At 42.7% G+C, this 18559-nt stretch overlaps 1 protein-coding gene and 1 non-coding gene across 2 annotated transcripts; one reads left to right on the top strand and one right to left on the bottom strand.

Annotated features, from left to right (window-relative positions):
• Positions 1 to 588: 588 nt before the first annotated feature.
• Positions 589 to 2808, bottom strand: LOC123112625 (cysteine-rich and transmembrane domain-containing protein WIH2). The gene is made up of 3 exons (XM_044533668.1): positions 2616 to 2808; positions 2165 to 2453; positions 589 to 878 (listed from the first exon to the last, which is right to left on the bottom strand). The coding sequence occupies exons 1-3, from the start codon at positions 2659 to 2661 to the stop codon at positions 821 to 823; spliced, it is 393 nt and encodes a 130-aa protein (XP_044389603.1). The 5' UTR covers positions 2662 to 2808; the 3' UTR covers positions 589 to 820.
• Positions 2809 to 2865: 57 nt separating this feature from the next.
• TRNAN-GUU (transfer RNA asparagine (anticodon GUU)) lies at positions 2866 to 2939 on the top strand. The gene has a single exon. It is a non-coding gene; the product is annotated as a tRNA-Asn (tRNA).
• The last annotated feature ends 15620 nt before the right edge of the window (positions 2940 to 18559 follow it).

The following is an 18559-nucleotide window of genomic DNA, read 5'->3' as shown; positions in this document are numbered from 1 at the left end:
AAAGATTCTTGACGAGGAGGCCATTCCCCCGGGCAATCAGCGGTTGTTCTATGGTAGGAAGTTGCTGGAGGATGACCGTACCCTGGATTACTACGACATGAAAAGTGAGAATGTCCTTCATGTTAGTTCTAGGCAGCCGAACAGAAACAGGGTGCGTATCTACATCAACACTTTGACCGGCAAGACCATCACCTGTGTTAGGGTCTGGACTTCCACTATAATTGGCAATGTGAAGGCCAAGATCCACGATGAGACGGGCATTCCCCCTTCCAAACATTGCCTCTTCTTCAACGGGACCCTACTGGAGGACGGCAGCACCCTAGCGGACTACAGCATCCACACAGAGTCCACCCTCCGTTTCCAGCTAGCCATTCCAGGTGCTCCCAGTCCCAGGTCTCAGCTTTCCCTGCTTGGTGGTCAGCGAGATGGATAGATGACTTGTTAAGATCTTTTCCAAGCCGTGCGGTGTACGTCACACATGGTGAATCTATCACTTGAATTTGGGTTGATATATGTCTTGAACTAGTATTTGCTGGAAACATTCCATATGGCACTATTACTTGATGTTAGTAAGTTCATTTACAAGCATTTAAGCAACAAATATCCACAATCAGCCGATGATAAATATAAAGTCTGGATCATGTACACTTTGCACAATACTTTTCATCCATGGTCCAAGCAGTTCATCAATAAACACCGTTTATTTGACACAGGTAACTGAATCCTTCATATAGAGGAAGAATAACAAGCAATAAGATTCCCTAGACACTGGCACACCATTTCGAAGATGCAAGACACGAATAGCTTATAAGCATGCACATCACCAGAAGCAGCAGCAGCACTCCTCCAGACAGCAGCAGCAGCATAGAGCGGCCAACCTGCAAAAGGGAACACGTTGAGGTTAGTGCAATGAAAAACAGGAACGTGGAATGAAAATGCCAGCTGGGATCTTCGGAAATAAAATGCTTCACCCATGGAATTAGGCATTCATACACATCTTTGCTGAACAAAAGAAAAATCTGTATCAAGGCATCGTTCTGCGCAGTAGTATGAATCTACATTTGGGTATGGTGTACCTCTAAAACCCCAGACACATTGATTAAGGCATGTCAACTTTTTTTCAAGTAGTGATTGATCCTACCTCCACTTACAAGTTTAACGCTGATTTAAATGTATGGTATTATTTCGCATGGAAGATTGTTTTTGCTGATCCACAAATTCAAGGTTTGGTGCCCAAATGTGTGCAGCCATCAGTCCTTCTACAAGTGTTTGCATACCACACTGGCCATGTTCCATTTGAGTTTCAGCTAGCAGGTAGTATAGTGTAACTAGTTAATTACAGGCACTTCTCAAGGACTGTATTTCTGGGTGGACACGTAACAAGGTATCATTGATGCACTAGAGAACATTGAACATCTATCAATTATTCAAGATTGTCATTGTCCAAGGTAAACAACAATCTGCAACCCTGCACCAGGCAACAGTGCGCAAGTAGTCTAGCAGACGTATCCTACCTCTATTCTCTTTTAGATCTCGATTTAGAATGTATAAATGCAGTGTTCCAAAGATGTGCAAACAATATGTCAACTGGCCATGATAAACAATGGATTTATCGACATTGATAAATCAAAAATCACACTGTCAACAAAACTCTTTACGGGCTCCTGATACAGCATGGCATTATCTCGAAGTTGTGTACATATTATATTACTAAATGTTTCAATATGGATGCAAATGCACATCAGCATATATCTGTGATCCTGTATATATTACTCGTACACAATGCTTTGTTTCTTTGGTGCTAGTAGATATAAGGCTTTTCATTGTGAAGTTTTTTGTTTAGGCAACAACTACTGAAATTTTTATTACAAAATATAGACTCAACCAGCACGGGAAATCATATATGCTTTAGGTTTGAATATGTAAAGAATTTCACAAGGAACCAACCAAGCCCCTTTCAAAAAGATACCAAAGAGCTGGCTCGAGAAAAACTAAGCATAATCCGATGATCTAAGTTCTCAACAATGAGTTCCAAGTTCGTCATAAAGAAAAACTACATTATTGGTGCAATCTAAACAAGAAATTAACCACAGCCAACATCACATCCGAATCGCATACCCAAAACTCATAATACATGTCAAGAGAAGGCCTGAATTAACATTACCATCCTTTGAGGAAACCAAGGCAGCAGTCATCATCGTTGTGGTGGTGGTGGTGGTGGTGACCATGGTGATGGTGGTGGTCCTCGGCGTGGTGGTCATGGTGGTGGTGGCCGTGGTGGTGATGGCCACCATGCGGCGGCGGCGGCGGGTAGTAGTATGGCGGCGGCTGCTGCGGCTGGCCCTGGCTGAAGTAGCCCTGGTACCCCGGAGGCGGCGGCGGCTGCTGCTGCTGCGGCGGGTAGTACGGGCCCTGCTGCCCGCCGGCCGGCGGCGGGTACACCGGCGAATACCCTGCAGGCCGCGCGGAAGAAAAACACAGATCAGATCATGGCAGACCCTACCCAACAACACACGCTCCCCAATCGATCGGGGAAAGTGACGCGTCGATGCCGATTTGGGGAGGGTTTGGGGGGAGTTCGCGAGAGATGAACGGGGGGCGGCGCGGGGACTTGCCTGGCGGCGGGTAGGACTCCTGCGGAGGGACCTGCTGGTAGCTCATCCTCTCTCGGCGTCGGCGGAGCCGATTCCTTTCTCCTCGTGATCTACGGCGGGCGGACGGGGTCGTTTGGTTGACGCCGGGACGGAGGAAAGACGAGACGCGAAGCAAACCGCACGCGGCCCAGCGACCTCACTCCACTTGGTCGGCGCGGCCCTTGCGGCTCGGGTTATTTTTCATGTAAACCCACACGACTAGCCAACACAAGCTGGAATAGCTCAGTTGGCTAGAGCGTGTGGCTGTTAACCACAAGGTCGGAGGTTCGAGCCCTCCTTCTAGCGATTTTTATTTTTCCAATTTCATTTGATTTCCCCCCTTTTGCATTACTTGAGATGTCGTTTTAATCAAAACTAGCTTTTTTTTACCAACACATGACGTGTCGTCTTCATCCAAACTAATATTGCCCATGTCATCTTTCATTTTCCCACGAAACAATGCTTCATTTCCGTTCCATTTTGCCATCACATGAGATGTCGTTTTCACCCAAACTATTTTTGTTACCATGACGTGTTGTTTTCGTTCAAAAATATTGCCCATGTCATTTTTATTAAAAATACTACTTGGTCTTTTTTTTATCCTTGTACTTGGGTCGATGAACCCTCTTATCTTCCTTTTGAATGCTCTTATAAACGATGAACTTTCATTGGGAATGAATAAATGAGCATGAGGGCTTTCCTTGCAAAAAAAGTGTTGCTTGGCCTTTTATCACATGAAACCATTATTAAAGCTTAAATCCTTGGTAAAGAAACGATAACCCACTTTATGACATATATATGACACCAAAACATAGAGTTGAATTCTTGACTGGCTCCTTGTAAGCGCAAAAATAAAAAACTTGACTGCCTAGTTGTTTCTCATCTATATCTATATCTATTTATACTACTATGTAGTGTACTAGTTTTCAAATTTTAAATCCTAAGTCTAATATGCAATTTCAGTCGTTGATGACATTCTATGGTCTAAAGTGAAGGGATTCGTTTCTACAGTATTCACTGTGCAACTGCACTTCATTTTACAGAAATCTAGACCCCTCTTGAATTGTTTATTTTAGGACATGGTGTTTCACAACCTCAACAGTGTGCAGCCTACAGAGTTTGTGTGAGTGTGGTCGGACGAAGTGAGTGGAGGATGGTGTGTATGCCAACGCTTTTCACGTGTGCCCAAGGCAGCACCGGATTTATGTCGCCCGTTTGTGTGGAATATACTACGCATATTTGTAGAGAATTAGTAGAGTTGGTAGTACATTAGTTAAGTCATCATGTGATTAAAGTATAATACAGTACAACTATCTGAGACTCACAAAGATTTTTTTTGGAACTCAAAAACATTTTAGTGTGTACGTTTTATTGCAAGTTTTGCAACCATAAAGATATAATTCGTCCAAAACAAATGTGATTATAAGATAATTCTCGTTTATGCTATGCATCACTAAACATAATTTTATCACGTTGCGTCAGAACCACTGCCTGTAGAAGTGATAGGTAAAATTGGGATAACTATGAGAACAACAACTTCTGATACAAACAAAATAGAATACTGATTTGTTAGACTTTTCTAGAGCTATGTGATTGTTTCTTTCTTTTGGAAAAGTTATAATGGAAAAACTGTATTCATAAATTGAACATTGCACGTGTTGTGCACGTACGCGTGTACTAGTTTTCTACTAAAGGTTGGTTCTCGGCCAAACAAAAGTATGCACATGAGACTACCATGGTGAGGGTTTCTCTTCCCCTCTCGCGACTGCGGCGTCCAAGGCACTCATCCCCTCCCAGCTTCGCTAGCGAACCCGTGAATACACCTGCACTCTACTTGCCACTCTGGCCAGTAGTTTAGCCACTTGGGTGCTAGTAATTTAGCCACTCGGGCGGCCAGTAGTGTAACCACTTGGGCGGCCAATGGCGGAGAAGGAGATCCCGGTGCATCAGCTCTGGCCAGTAGTTTAGGTTAGGGTTCTTTCTCTCGAAGGAATGGTGTTCAGCAGATTGTGGCGTTTCATCTTTGAGTTGGTCTTCCAAGCACCGGTCCTCCTCGAGTTCTCCTGTCATGACTAAGTCGGCGGAGCTCCTGCATAGATTCATGTCTTCTCCTTTGGACAGTGAGGTTAGGGTTTCTCACCGTGCGTGACCGATGATGAGATTTAGTGTCAAGTGATTTAGATCGATTCAAAGGTTTAATGGTGGACGATTGCAGCCCTGGGGTGCTGGTCCTTATGGGCAAGTGTATGAAGACTTCTTGTGTGACATCGACAAAGTCAAGCTGACTCTGGTTGGGGAGCAGAGATAGTTGCGCGTCGCCGGCTCTTTCTGACGGTGGTAGTAGTCGTTCGATGACCTCTAAAATAAATCTGGGTCCTTTTTCGAAAATAAAATCTGAAGGTTGGTTCTGAAATCCTCGTTCTACCAAACAGTGATGCTACCCTACTACCAATTGAACTGCTAACACGACAGATACACAAAGTTCCTTCCTAGCTCTGCCTTCACGGCCCCTCTTATCTTTACCCTTGTTTGCTTTAAGATTTGTGCAGGAAAGCAACATTTTTTTTAAAGTTAGCAGGAGAGCTGCTAAGATTCCATTGCAGAAGAAGAAGCCCAAAGGCTGAAACTGCTTGGTTTATTAAAGGAAAACCGGGCGAAAACCTGTACAAAAGGACACATCACACCTAGCAAAACTAGGTCTAAGCACTACATGGCATACATAAGCGCCAAAGACCCAAGCAAATACAATACAAACAGAATGTACATCGGCAATAAAAGCGGCATCATCGTATATCACCAAGCGCGCTCACGGCCTGACGACTTCAACTTCGCTGCAACATCACACAAGTACAACAAGCTGCCGCATCGATCATGGCGGGCACAAGCATGTTGAACAGCCCCGTTGACACCGGAGAGAGAAGACATATCCGAAAGAGGAGCAGACATGTGCCGCTCCGGCAGCAAGAGGACAGTCAACAAGACTTGTCTAGCGCTGTCTGCATATCAAGAGTGCTCCAAGGAGCAAAACACCGTTGGCCAATAGCCAAACCCCGACGGACATGCCACCGCAGACCCTATCCTATCATCACCCCGCCACCACCATCTCCGTACTGGACACCACACGTCAAACAATGTGCTCTCACCAAGAGGTCAAATCTCCATAGCGATGCTTCCAACAAAGAAACGGCGTCAATGACGCCATCATCGCCGATCCAACAAGGCAGATCTAGGTTTTCACCCGGAGACCGAACTCGAGGGCGAGAGAGGTGCAAGATCTCCTCGGTGAGGCCTTCAACAAGGAAACAACACCCATGGGCGCTGTCATCACCGGCAAAGAGCAGGACTTTCGTCTGGAGGAATTGCATACCTACATCGAGGAAAGCACCCCAGACGCACCCACAAGTAGATCTGGAGCTGCCCCTCCTCACATCCCGACTGGAGCATGGCGAAACACTGACGTCTGCATCACGCGCTGCAGTCTGCACCACCACTCGCACCGGCCACGAGCCAGGGAGGGCCCAGATCTGGCCGGCCCCGCCAGCACCCGCCGTCGCACACCCACCAGATGCACGACAGAGGGGCGTTGCCTCCAACCTCCGCCACAACGCGCCGCAACCCGCGTGGGCTCGGATCTAGCCGGCCCGAAGAAACCACCACCACGACCTTGCCTTGGCGCATCACCATCTCGGAGCAAGGTCGCCGCACCAAGCCCCCATGGGCGCTCCACGCGCCGACGACCTGCATCCCTGCCACCACGTCGTTCTTGGCACACTAGTAGAAAACATGGCATATGTTCGGGCCAGGTAAGCCCATTAGTCCCGGTTCAATCACGAACCGGGACCCATGGCACCATTGGTCCCGGTTCGTGAGGCCAGGGGCCTGCCGGGCCTCGTGGGGGCATTGGTCCTGGTTCGTCTGGCCCCTTTGGTCTCGGTTGGTGGTACGAACCGGGTCCAATGGGCCTCGCTCCTGGCCCACCACCATTGGTCCTGGTTGGTGGCCTGAGCCCGGACAAAAGGGTAGTCTTTAGTACTGGTGCTAGCCAAGAACCGGGACTAATGAACCGGCCAGGGGAGAAGGCTTTTGTGTGTAAAATATTAAAAGCAAAACAAATTTTCATAAAATAAATAAAAAAGCAAAAAAGAAAAGAAAATAAATAAGTAGAAACAAAATAAAATAAAGAAGTAGAAACAGATACAACTTTAATAAATAAGTAGAAACAAAATAAACTTTAATAAAGTAAAATAAATAAACTTTAATAAAATAAATAAAAATAGCAACAGTAAATAGAAACAAAATAAAATAAATAAATAAAACATAAAGAATATTTATAAATAAAGGCAAAAAAGAAAATAAAATAGTAGAAACGAAATAAACTTTTATAAATAATTAAAAACAAAATAAACTTTTATAAAACCTCTTGTATTATTGAAACTAAAATTATATAACATTTATGCAACTAAAATTATCAAAGTATTTTCTGTTCAAAACAATAAAAGAAAAAAGAATTTTCATAAAGAAATTTTTTGTTAGAAACTTTAATAGCAAAAAGAATTATCATAAAGAATTTTTTGTTAGAAACTAAAATAACAAAATATATTTTTGAATATAACGATAAAACACAGTAATATTAAATAGCAGAAAAAAGAATCACTCAAAAATCTATTTTTATAGTAAAGCTATTCAAACACTAGTGATTCACACAAATTTCCAAAAGTTTAAATTTAAACTATTTGAATTAGAAAACAAATGGCACTAACAAAAATTTTATTACCTAAAAGCAAAAAGAATCACTGAAAAACTAGTACGTATTTTGCTGTAAGTAGAAACAAAATAAAATAAATAAAGCAAAAAAGAAAATAAAAAAAATAAAAAAAAGTGCCACCTAATGGGCCACCACAACCTGAATGCGACTAGAAACCCACCAATGGGCCAGGATTCAGGCCCGCAGCAGACCCAGTAGGCCCACAGGCACAACGTGACAGAGATTAGGCCCGTAAGCCTGGATTGGAGAGAAGCTCAAGAGGGCAACGGCAGTGGGGTTTATAAACCACTCCGAGCCCCTCTCAACTAGCGAGGTGGGACTAAACTTTTGGCCGTGACGCGGGCAACAATAGGCCTTTGGTCCCGATTGGTGGCACCAACCGGGACTAAAGGGCAGCATTGGTCCCAGTTCGACGCAACAACCGGGACCAATGCTCGCCCTTTAGTCCCGGTTGGTGCCACCAACCGGGACCAAAGGCCTCTACTTCCCGCCCTTTGGGCTGCTGAAAAGAGACCTTTGGTCCTGATTGGTGGCATGAACCGGGACCAAAGGGGGGCATTTGTCTCGGTTTGTGCCACGAACCGGGACCAATGCGCTGTTTATATAAGCAGGACTTGTAAAATTTTCAGTTTCATCGACCATTTTCCCCCTGACGACGTCGAACTCATCGACACTGATGTCTACTACACAACCTTCTTCTTGTAGACGTTGTTGGGCCTGCAAGTGCACAGGTTTGTAGGACAGTAGCAAATTTCCCTCAAGTGGATGACCTAAGGTTTATCAATCCGTGGGAGGCGTAGGATGAAGATGGTCTCTCTCAAGCAACCCTGCAACCAAATAACAAAGAGTCTCTTGTGTCCCCAACACACCCAATACAATGGTAAATTGTATAGGTGCACTAGTTCGGCGAAGAGATGGTGATACAATTGCAATATGGATAGTAGATAAAGGTAATTGTAATCTGAAATTATAAAAACAGGAAGGTAGCAAGCGATAAAAGTGAGCGTAAACGGTATTGCAATGGTAGGAAACAAGGCCTAGGTTCATACTTTCACTAGTGCAAGTTCTCTCAACAATAATAACATAGATAGATCATATAACAATCCCTCAACATGCAACAAAGAGTCACTCCAAAGCAACTAATAGCGAAGAACAAACAAAAAGATTATGGTAGGGTACGAAACCACCTCAAAGTTATCCTTTCTGTTCTATCTATTCAAGAGTTCATAGTAAAATAACATAAAGCTATTCTTTCCGCTCAATCCATCATAGAGTTCATACTAGAATAACACCTTAAGACACAAATCAACCAAAACCCTAATGTCACCTAGATAATCCATTGTCACCTCAAGTATTCGTGGGCATGATTATACGATATGCATCACACATTCTCAGATTCATCTATTCAACCAACACAAAGTACTTCAAAGAGTGCCCCAAAGTTTCTACCGGTGAGTCAAGACGAAAACGTGTGCCAACCCCTATGCATAGGTTCCCAAGGTCACGGAACCCGCAAGTTGATCACCAAAAACATACATTAAGTGGATCACGTGAATATCCCATTGTCACCCCAGATAAGCATGGCAAGACATACATCAAGTGTTCTCAAATCCTTAAAGACTCAATCCGATGAGATAACTTCAAAGAGAAAACTCAATCCATTACAAGAGAGTAGAGGGGGAGAAACATCATAAGATCCAACTATAATAGCAAAGCTCGCGATACATCAAGATCGTGCCATAGAGAGAACACGAGAGAGAGAGAGAGAGATCAAACACATATCTACTGGTACATACCCTCAGCCCTGAGGGTGAACTACTCCCTCCTCGTCATGGATAGCGCCAGGATGATGAAGATGGCCACCGGTGATGGGTTCCCCCTCCGGCAGGGTGCCGGAACGGGCTCTCGAGAGGTTTTTTGTGGCTACAGAGGCTTGCAGCGGCGGAACTCCTGATCTATCTTCTTTTCTGATGTTTTTAGGGTACGTAGGCTTATATAGGCGAAAGAAGTCGGTCAGGGGGGCCTCGAGGGGCCTACGAGAGGGTAGGGCGCGCCCAGGGGGGTGGGCGCGCCTCCCTATCTCGTGGCCTCCTCGATGCTCTTCTGACGTGAACTCCAAGTCTCCCGGATCATATTCTTCCTAAAAATCACGCTCCGAAGGTTTCATTCCGTTTGGACTCCGTTTTATATTCCTTTTCTTCGAAATACTGAAACAGGCAATAAAACAGCAATATGGGTTGGGCCTCCGGTTAATAGGTTAGTCCCGAAAGTAATATAAAAGTGTATAATAAAGCCCGTAAACATCAAAAGGGGTAATATAATAGCATGGAACAATCAAAAATTATAGATACGTTGGAGACGTATCAAGCATCCCCAAGCTTAATTCCTGCTTGTCCTCGAGTAGGTAAATGATAAAAAACAGAGTTTTTGATGTGGAATGCTACCTAGCATAATTCTCAATGTAATTTTCTTTATTGTGGCATGAATGTTCAGATCCAAATGATTCAAGATAAAAGCTTATAAAACATAAAAAAATGCTTCAAAGCATACTAACAAATAATCATGTCCTATCAAAATAGCATAGCCAAAGAAAGCTTATCCCTACAAAATCATATAGTTAGCCATGCTTCATTTTAATTACACAAAATACTCCCATCATGCACAACCCCGATGAAGAGCCGAGCAATTGTTTCATACTTTTTAACGCGCTTCAGCTTTTTTCAACTGTTACGCAATACATGAACGTAAGCCATGGACATAGCACTAAGGTGGTAAAAGATGGTGGTTGTTAGGACAAAAGGTGGGAGAAGATAGTCTCACATCAACTAGGCGTATCAACGGGCTATGGAGATGCCCATCAATAGATATCAATGTGAGTGAGTAGGGATTGACATGCAACAGATGCACTAGAGCTATAAATATATGAAATCTCAACAAAAAGAACTAAGTGGGTGTGCATCCAACTCGCTTGCTCACGAAGACCTAGGGCATTTTGAGGAAGCCCATCATTGGAATATACAAGACAAGTTCTATAATGAAAGATTCCCACTAGTATATGAAAGTGACAACATAGGAGACTCTCTATCATGAAGATCATGGTGCTACTTTGAAGCACAAGTGTGAAAAAAGAGATAGTAGCATTGTCCCTTCTCTCTTTTTCTCTTTTTTTTGTTTTTTCTTTGGCCTTTCCTTTTTTTTTCTTTTTGGCCTTTCTCTTTTTTTCTTTTTTCTTCTTTTTTTTCTTTTTGTAAAGTCCGAAGTCTCATCCCGACTTGTGGGGGAATCATAGTCTCCATCATCCTTTCCTCACCGAGACAATGCTCTAATAATGAAGATCATCACACTTTTATGGATTTACAACTCAAGAATTACAACTCAAAGCTAGAATAAAATATGACTATATAAATGCCTCCGGTGGTGTACCGGGATATGCAATGAATCAAGAGCAACATGTATGAAAATTATGAAGGTGGCCTTGCCACAAATATGACGTCAACTACATGATCATGCAAAGAGCAATATGACAATGATGAAACGTGTCATAATAAATGGAACGGTGGAAAGTTGCATGGCAATATATCTCGGAATGGCTATGGAAATGCCATAATAGGTAGGTATGGTGGCTGTTTTGAGGAAGGTAAATAATGGTTTCAATACCGGTGAAAGTTGCGCGGTAATAAGGGAGGCTAGCAAAGTGGAAGGATGAGTGTGCATATATCCATGGACTCACATTAGTCATAAAGAACTCATATACTTATTGCAAAAGTCTACTTAGCCCTCGAAGCAAAGTACTACTACACATGCCCCAAGAGGTATAAATTGGTAGGAAAAGACCATCACTCGTCCCCGACTGCCACTCATAAGGAATACAATCAAAAGAGCACCTCATGCAACAAATTTGTCACACAACTTTTGCCATACGTGCACGCTACGGGACTTGCCAACTTCAACAAAAGTATTTCTCAATTTCATAATTATCCACTAGCATGACCCTAACATTACTACCTTTATATATCAAAACAATTATCAAGCAACAAATTGATCATAGCATCCAATTCACTTCCTATGATAGTTTTTATTATACCCAACTTGGATGCTCATCATTCTAGGACCAAATTTGCAACCATAGCAATACCATGCTGTTCTAAAAAAACTCTCAAAATAATATAAGTGAAGCATGAGAGACTAGCAATTTCTTCAAAATTAATCCACCGCCATACTCTAAAAGATATAAGTGAAGCACTAGAGAAAATGACAAACTACTCCGAAAGATATAAGTGAAGATCAATGAGTAGTCAAATAATTGGGCAACTATGTGAAGACTCTCTAACATTTAAGAATTTGAGATCTTGGTATTGTATTCAAACAGCAAGCAAAGCAAAATAAAATGACATTGCAAGGATAGCATAACTCATGTGAAGAAGCAAAAACTTAGGCTCAACCGATACTAACCGGTGATTGTTGAAGAAGAAAGGTGGGATGCCTACCGGGGCATCCCCAAGCTTAGATGCTTGAGACTTCTTGAAATATTATCTTGGGATGCCTTGGGCATACCCAAGCTTGAACTTTTGTGTCTCCTTAATTCCTCTCATATCATGGTTTGTCTCTTTATCAAAGGCTTCATCCACACCAAACTCAACAAGAACTCGTGAGATAGGTTAGTATAAACCAATACAAAACCTTATCAATTTCTACTGTAACAAATCACTAAAATTATTATTCAACATTTCATACTAAATGTCTCTGCATATTAAATACTCCTATCCTCAAATAGAATCATTAAACAAGCAAACATATGCAAACAATGCAACCATAACAGCAATCTGCTAAAACAGTACAGTCTGTAAAGAATGCAAGAGTATCAATACTTCCCTAACTCCAAAAAATATGAGAGAAAATTCCCACTGTAATAAATTTATCAGATATTAATATGCAAAAAGTTTCAACATTATACCATTCTCTGACTTTTCTAGGGAATTTTTGCAACAGCGGTAAACTTTCCATTTTCAAACAGCAACATGTATACTAGCAAAATAAGCATGGTAAAGGCTATCCTTGACATTTTTATTGAAACTAATAATGCAGAACATTATTCTAAATAACAGAAAGCAAATACTAGAAAAATAAAATGATGCTCCAAGAAAAACACATATCATGTGGTGAATAAAAATATAGCTCCAAGTAAGGTTACCGATGAACGAAGACGAAAGAGGGGATGCCATCCGGGGCATCCCCAAGCTTAGGCTCTTGGTTGTCCTTGACTATTACCTTGGGTGCCTTGGGAATCCCCAAGCTTAGGCTCTTTCCACTCCTTATTCCATAGTCCATCGAAACTTCACCCAAAACTTGAAAACTTCAACCACACAAAACTCAACACAAAACTCGTAAGCTCCGTTAGTATAAGAAAATAAAACAACCACTTAGGTACTGTAATGAACTCATTATAAATTCATATTGGTGTAATATCTACTGTATTCTAACTTCTATATGGTTCATACCCTCCGATACTACTCATAGATTCATCAAAATAAGCAAACAACACAATGAAAACAGAATCTGTCAAAAACAGAACAGTATGTAGTAATCTGTATCAAACATATACTTCTGGAACTCAAATAATTATGAAATAAATTGCTGGACCTGAGGAATGTGTCTATTAAACACCTTCAAAAAGAATCAACCTAAAAGCACTCTCCAGTAAAAATGGCAGCTAATCTCGTGAGCGCTAAAGTTTCTGTTTTTTAGCAAGATCACATAAACTTCACCCAAGTCTTCCCAAAGGTTCTACTTGGCACTTTATTGAAACAAAAGCTATAGAACATGATTACTGCAGTAGCATAATCATGTTAAAACACAAAAACAGTAATGGTAAATATTGGGTTGTCTCCCAACAAGCGTTTTTCTTTAATGCCTTTTTAGCTAGGCATGATGATGGAAATGATGCTCACATAAAAGATAAGAATTGAAACATAATGGGAGCATCATGAAGCATATGACTAGCACATTTAAGTCTAACTCACTTCCTATGCATAGGAATTTTGTGATCAAACAACTTAGGGGAACAATAATCAACTAGCATAGGAAGGTAAAACAAACATAGCTTCAAAAATTTCAACACATAGAGAGGAAACTTAATATTATTGCAATTCCTACAAGCATATGTTCCTCCCTCATAATAATTTTCAGTAGCATCATGAATGAATTCAACAATATAACCAGCACCTAAAGCATTCTTTTAATGATCTACTTGTATAGAAAATTTACTACTCTCCATATAAGCAAAATTCTTCTCATGAATAATAGCGGGGGCAAACTCAACAAAATAATTATCATGTGAGGCATAATCCAATTGAAAACTAAAATCATGATGACAAGTTTCATGGTTATCATTATTCTTAATAGCATACAAGTCATCACAATAATCATCATAGATAGCAACTTTGTTCTCAATCAATTGGAACCTCTTCCGAAATAGTGGAATCATCACTAAATAAAGTTGACACTCTTCCAAATCCATTTTCATGTTCATCACAATAAGATTCAACATCCTCCAAAATAGTGGGATCACTACTTCCTAAAGTTGACACTCTTCCAAACCCACTTTCATCAATATAATCATCATAAATAGGAGGCATGCTTTCATCATAATAAATATTCTCATCAAAACTTGGGGGACTAAAAATATCATATTCATCAAACATAGCTTCCCCAAGCTTGTGGCTTTGCATATCATTAGCATCATGGATATTCAAGGAATTCATACTAACAACATTACAATCATACTCATCATTCAAAGATTTAGTATCAAACATTCTATAGATTTCTTCTTCTAGCACTTGAGCACAATTTTCCTTTTCATCATACTCACGAAAGATATTAAAAAGATGAAGCGTATGAGACAAACACAATTCCATTTTTAGTTTTATTTTATGAACTAAACTAGTGATAAAACAAGAAACAAAAAGATTCGATTGCAAGATCTAAAGATATACCCTCAAGCACTCACCTCCCCGGCGACGGCGCCAGAAAAGAGCTTGATGTCTACTACACAACCTTCTTCTTGTAGACGTTGTTGGGCCTGCAAGTGCACACATTTGTAGGACAGTAGCAAATTTCCCTCAAGTGGATGACCTACGGTTTATCAATTCGTGGGAGGCGTAGGATGAAGATGGTCTCTCTCAAGCAACCCTGCAACCAAATAACAAAGAGTCTCTTATGTCCCCAACGCACCCAATACAATGGTAAATTGTATAGGTGCACTAGTTCGGCGAAGAGATGGTGATACAAGTGCAATATGGATAGTAGATAAAGGTAAATGTAATCTGAAATTATAAAAACAGCAAGGTAGCAAGCGATAAAAGTGAGCGTAAACGGTATTGCAATGGTAGTAAACAAGGCCTAGGTTCATACTTTCACTAGTGCAAGTTCTCTCAACAATAATAACATAGACAGATCATATAACAATCCCTCAACATGCAACAAAGAGTCACTCCAAAGCAACTAATAGCGGAGAACAAACAAAGAGATTATGGTAGGGTACGAAACCACCTCAAAGTTATCCTTTCTGTTCTATCTATTCAAGAGTTCGTAGTAAAATAACATAAAGCTATTCTTTCCGCTCAATCCATCATAGAGTTCATACTAGAATAACACCTTAAGACACAAATCAACCAAAACCCTAATGACACCTAGATACTCCATTGTCACCTCAAGTATCCGTGGGCATGATTATACGATATGCATCACACATTCTCAGATTCATCTATTCAACCAACACAAAGTACTTCAAAGAGTGCCCCAAAGTTTCTACCGGAGAGTCAAGACGAAAACGTGTGCCAACTCCTATGAATAGGTTCCCAAGATGGCCACCGGTGATGGGTTCCCCTCCGGCAGGGTGCCGGAACGGGCTCCCGAGAGGTTTTTGGTGGCTAAGAGGCTTGCGGCAGCGGAACTCCCGATCTATCTTCTTTTCTGATGTTTTTAAGGTACGTAGGCTTATATAGGCGAAAGAAGTCGGTTGGGGGGGGGGGCTCGTGGGGCCCACGAGAGGGTAGGGCGCGCCCAGGGGGGGTGGGCGCACCCCCCTATCTCGTGGCCTCCTCGATGCTCTTCTGACGTGAACTCCAAGTCTCCCAGATCATATTCTTCCTAAAAATCACGCCCCGAAGGTTTCATTCCGTTTGGACTCCGTTTGATATTCCTTTTCTTTGAAATACTGAAACAGGCAATAAAACAGCAATATGGGATGGGCCTCCGGTTAATAGGTTAGTCCCAAAAGTAATATAAAAGTGTATAATAAAGCCCATAAACATCCAAAAGGGGTAATATAATAGCATGGAACAATCAAAAATTATAGATACGTTGGAGACGTATCAGACGCCGCCAGGCTGCCCGTGCTCGCCGTCGTCGCCCCACGGTCGCCGTCGCCTTCGTCGTCCGCTCCTCGTCGCCGTCGCCCCGCTCCCTTGCCCTGCCCCGATGCGCCACCCGGCCCGTGTCCCTGCCTCGATGCGCCGCCCCGGCCCGTGCACCCTGGCCCTGACGCGCCGCCCTGGCCCGTGCCCCTGCCCCGACGCCGCCCCACGCCCCCGGCCTGCCCTGACCACGCCCTGCTCCGACCTCACACCGCCGCCACGTGCGGTCCGGCCGCCGGCCTTCCTCTCTATTTTTTTTCATATATATGATGTTTTTTCCAGATTATATGTATATGTCTGATTATATGTATGTGTGTATATATAATTATATGTCCTGTTTTTTCAGATTTTTTGTTCATATGTATGATGATTTGTTTTTTGCATTTTTATAAAAATGTATATATGTATGTATGTTCTCTGTGTATATATGTTCATATATGCAAAAGTTAGATTTTTAGAAAAGTTTTATCTATGTCTGTTCTCTGATTTAGTGCATTTTAGGTTAGTTTCATTTTTAGAAAAGTTTTATATATTTAGGAAGAAGGAAGAGAAGGAAGAAGGAAGAAGAAGAAAAGGTTTTATATATGCAAAAGATACATTTTTAGAAAAAAATATATATCTAGCAAGGAAGAAGGAAGAAGAAGAATTTTTTTTATATATGCAAAAGTTACATTTTGGAAAAGTTTTATCTAGGAAGAAGGGAGAAGGAAGAAGAAGAAAAAGAAGGAGAAGAAAAAGGAAAATATTAAGAAGAGGAAGAAGGAGAAGAAGAAGGAGAAGAAGAAGGAGAAGAAGAGGAGAGGAATATCAGACATGAGGGGAGAGGAGTCCCCCTCCGGTTCCTAACTCTCTTGGGAAATTCAACATATATTCAACATGAGGGGGGGGGGTCGATATACCCCCTCCCCGATAACTTCGACATGAGGGGGGGGGGTCGATATACCCCCTCCCCAATAACATTTTTTCATGTATGTATGTCGTCGTTATCGATATACCCCCTCCTTTACCAAGTTAAAAGAGTGTTGTCGTCGAGGCCACACCGAACCCTTTAAGCGTTGCCGAGGCCACCCCAAACCCTAGAGAAGCGTCGAGGCCATTAATTAATATAATTTCTTGTTGTGATTAGCTGTAGCTAGGTCTATGTTTGCCACTAATATATCCATCTATCATGTTTGTATAATAATTGCCATGTTGTAATATTTGCAGAAACTATGGAGAACGGCCAAGACGAGGAAGCAGAACGGGTGTTGGGGGACATAATCGCAGCCGGAGGTGATGTCATGTCGTATCTCAACGAAACCGATGGTATGGAAGGAGAGGGTGAAGAAGCAGGCTATGATTATCGAACAACGGAGGAGACCGTGACCGGTGACCGAATGCCGGTGCAAGAAGGAGACCGTGATGACGGCTCCGGTGACCGAACAGAGTCCGGCAGGTATATATATTAATTAAGCCTGTGCTGACTAACTAATTGATGCATTCATTGTTTTGGTATCTACACATATTAACTCTCGTCTTTCTTCTTTTTTCTAGCCCTCCGGATCGAGCACAACTTCGGTAAAGAGACAAGGCCCGAAGAAAAAGTTGCGCTCGGATGAAAGGTTCATGATCATAGTAATCGCACGCGATGGCCCCTCCGGACCAAGGACGCATTTACTTCTCGGTGCGGGGTTCTTGTTAGGGACATGATCCCGATCAGCATTGAGCTATGGAATCAGCCTAAGGATGAAGAGCTTCAAGTTTCTTTTGTCGAAGATAGACAGAAACAGGATCTTTGGAAAGCGTTGAAGGTAAATTTCACCCTACCGAAATAGGAGCATCCGGAGAATCCAGATATAGAGCTATTGATCAAGTCCTTTTCTCTCAACAAGATGCCAGATCTATTCAGGAAGTGGAAGAATGACCTGAAAGCAAAGTTTGTCGACAAAGAAAAGACACCAGAATTCATCGGCCGGTACGAGAAGCTCAAAGATCATTGGGACGCACTCGTGTCCAACAAGACATCGAAGAGGAGTAAGAAGATGTCAGTGATAAACAAGATAAATGTTGCGAAGAAGGAGCATCACCATCGCACAGGGTCAGGTGGCTACTGTTGGGGAACGTAGAAATAATTCAAAATTTTCTACGCATCACCAAGATCAATCTAGGAGATTCTAGCAACAAGAGAGAGAGAGAGAGAGAGAGAGAGAGAGAGGGGATGAGCATCTTCATACCTTTGAAGATCGCTAAGCGGAAGCGTCACTAGAACGCGGATGAGGGAGTCGTACTCGCGGCAATTCAAATCGCGGAAGATCCGATCTAACGCCGAAAGGACGGTGCCTCCGCGTTCAACACATGTACAGCCCAGGGACGTCTCCTCCTTCTTGATCTAGCAAGGTGGAGGAGAAGTTGAGGGAGAGCTCCGGCAGCACGACGGCATGGTGGAGGAGTTTGCAGTTCTTCGGCAGGGCTTCACCAAGCACTACTATGGAGGAGGAGGTGTTGGGGAGGGAGAGAGATGCGCTAGGGGAAGGGTGCGGCAGCCCTCCCACCTCCCCTCTACATATAGTGGCAAGGGAGAGGGGGGCCGGCCCCCTCCAGATGGATCTAGAGGGGGGGCGGTGGCCAAGGGGGGAAGGCTTGCCCCCCAAGCCAAGGGGGGCGCCCCCTTTAGGGTTTCCCCCCAAACCCTAGGAGCATGGGCCCTAGGGGGTGGTGCCCTACCAACTTAGGGGTTGGTTCCCCTCCATATTCAGCCCATAGGGCCC

This window comes from Triticum aestivum, chromosome 5B (genome assembly GCF_018294505.1).
Source record: "Triticum aestivum cultivar Chinese Spring chromosome 5B, IWGSC CS RefSeq v2.1, whole genome shotgun sequence".
Classification (NCBI taxonomy): Eukaryota; Viridiplantae; Streptophyta; class Magnoliopsida; order Poales; family Poaceae; genus Triticum; species Triticum aestivum.
This window is presented reverse-complemented; position numbering and strand designations above follow the sequence as displayed.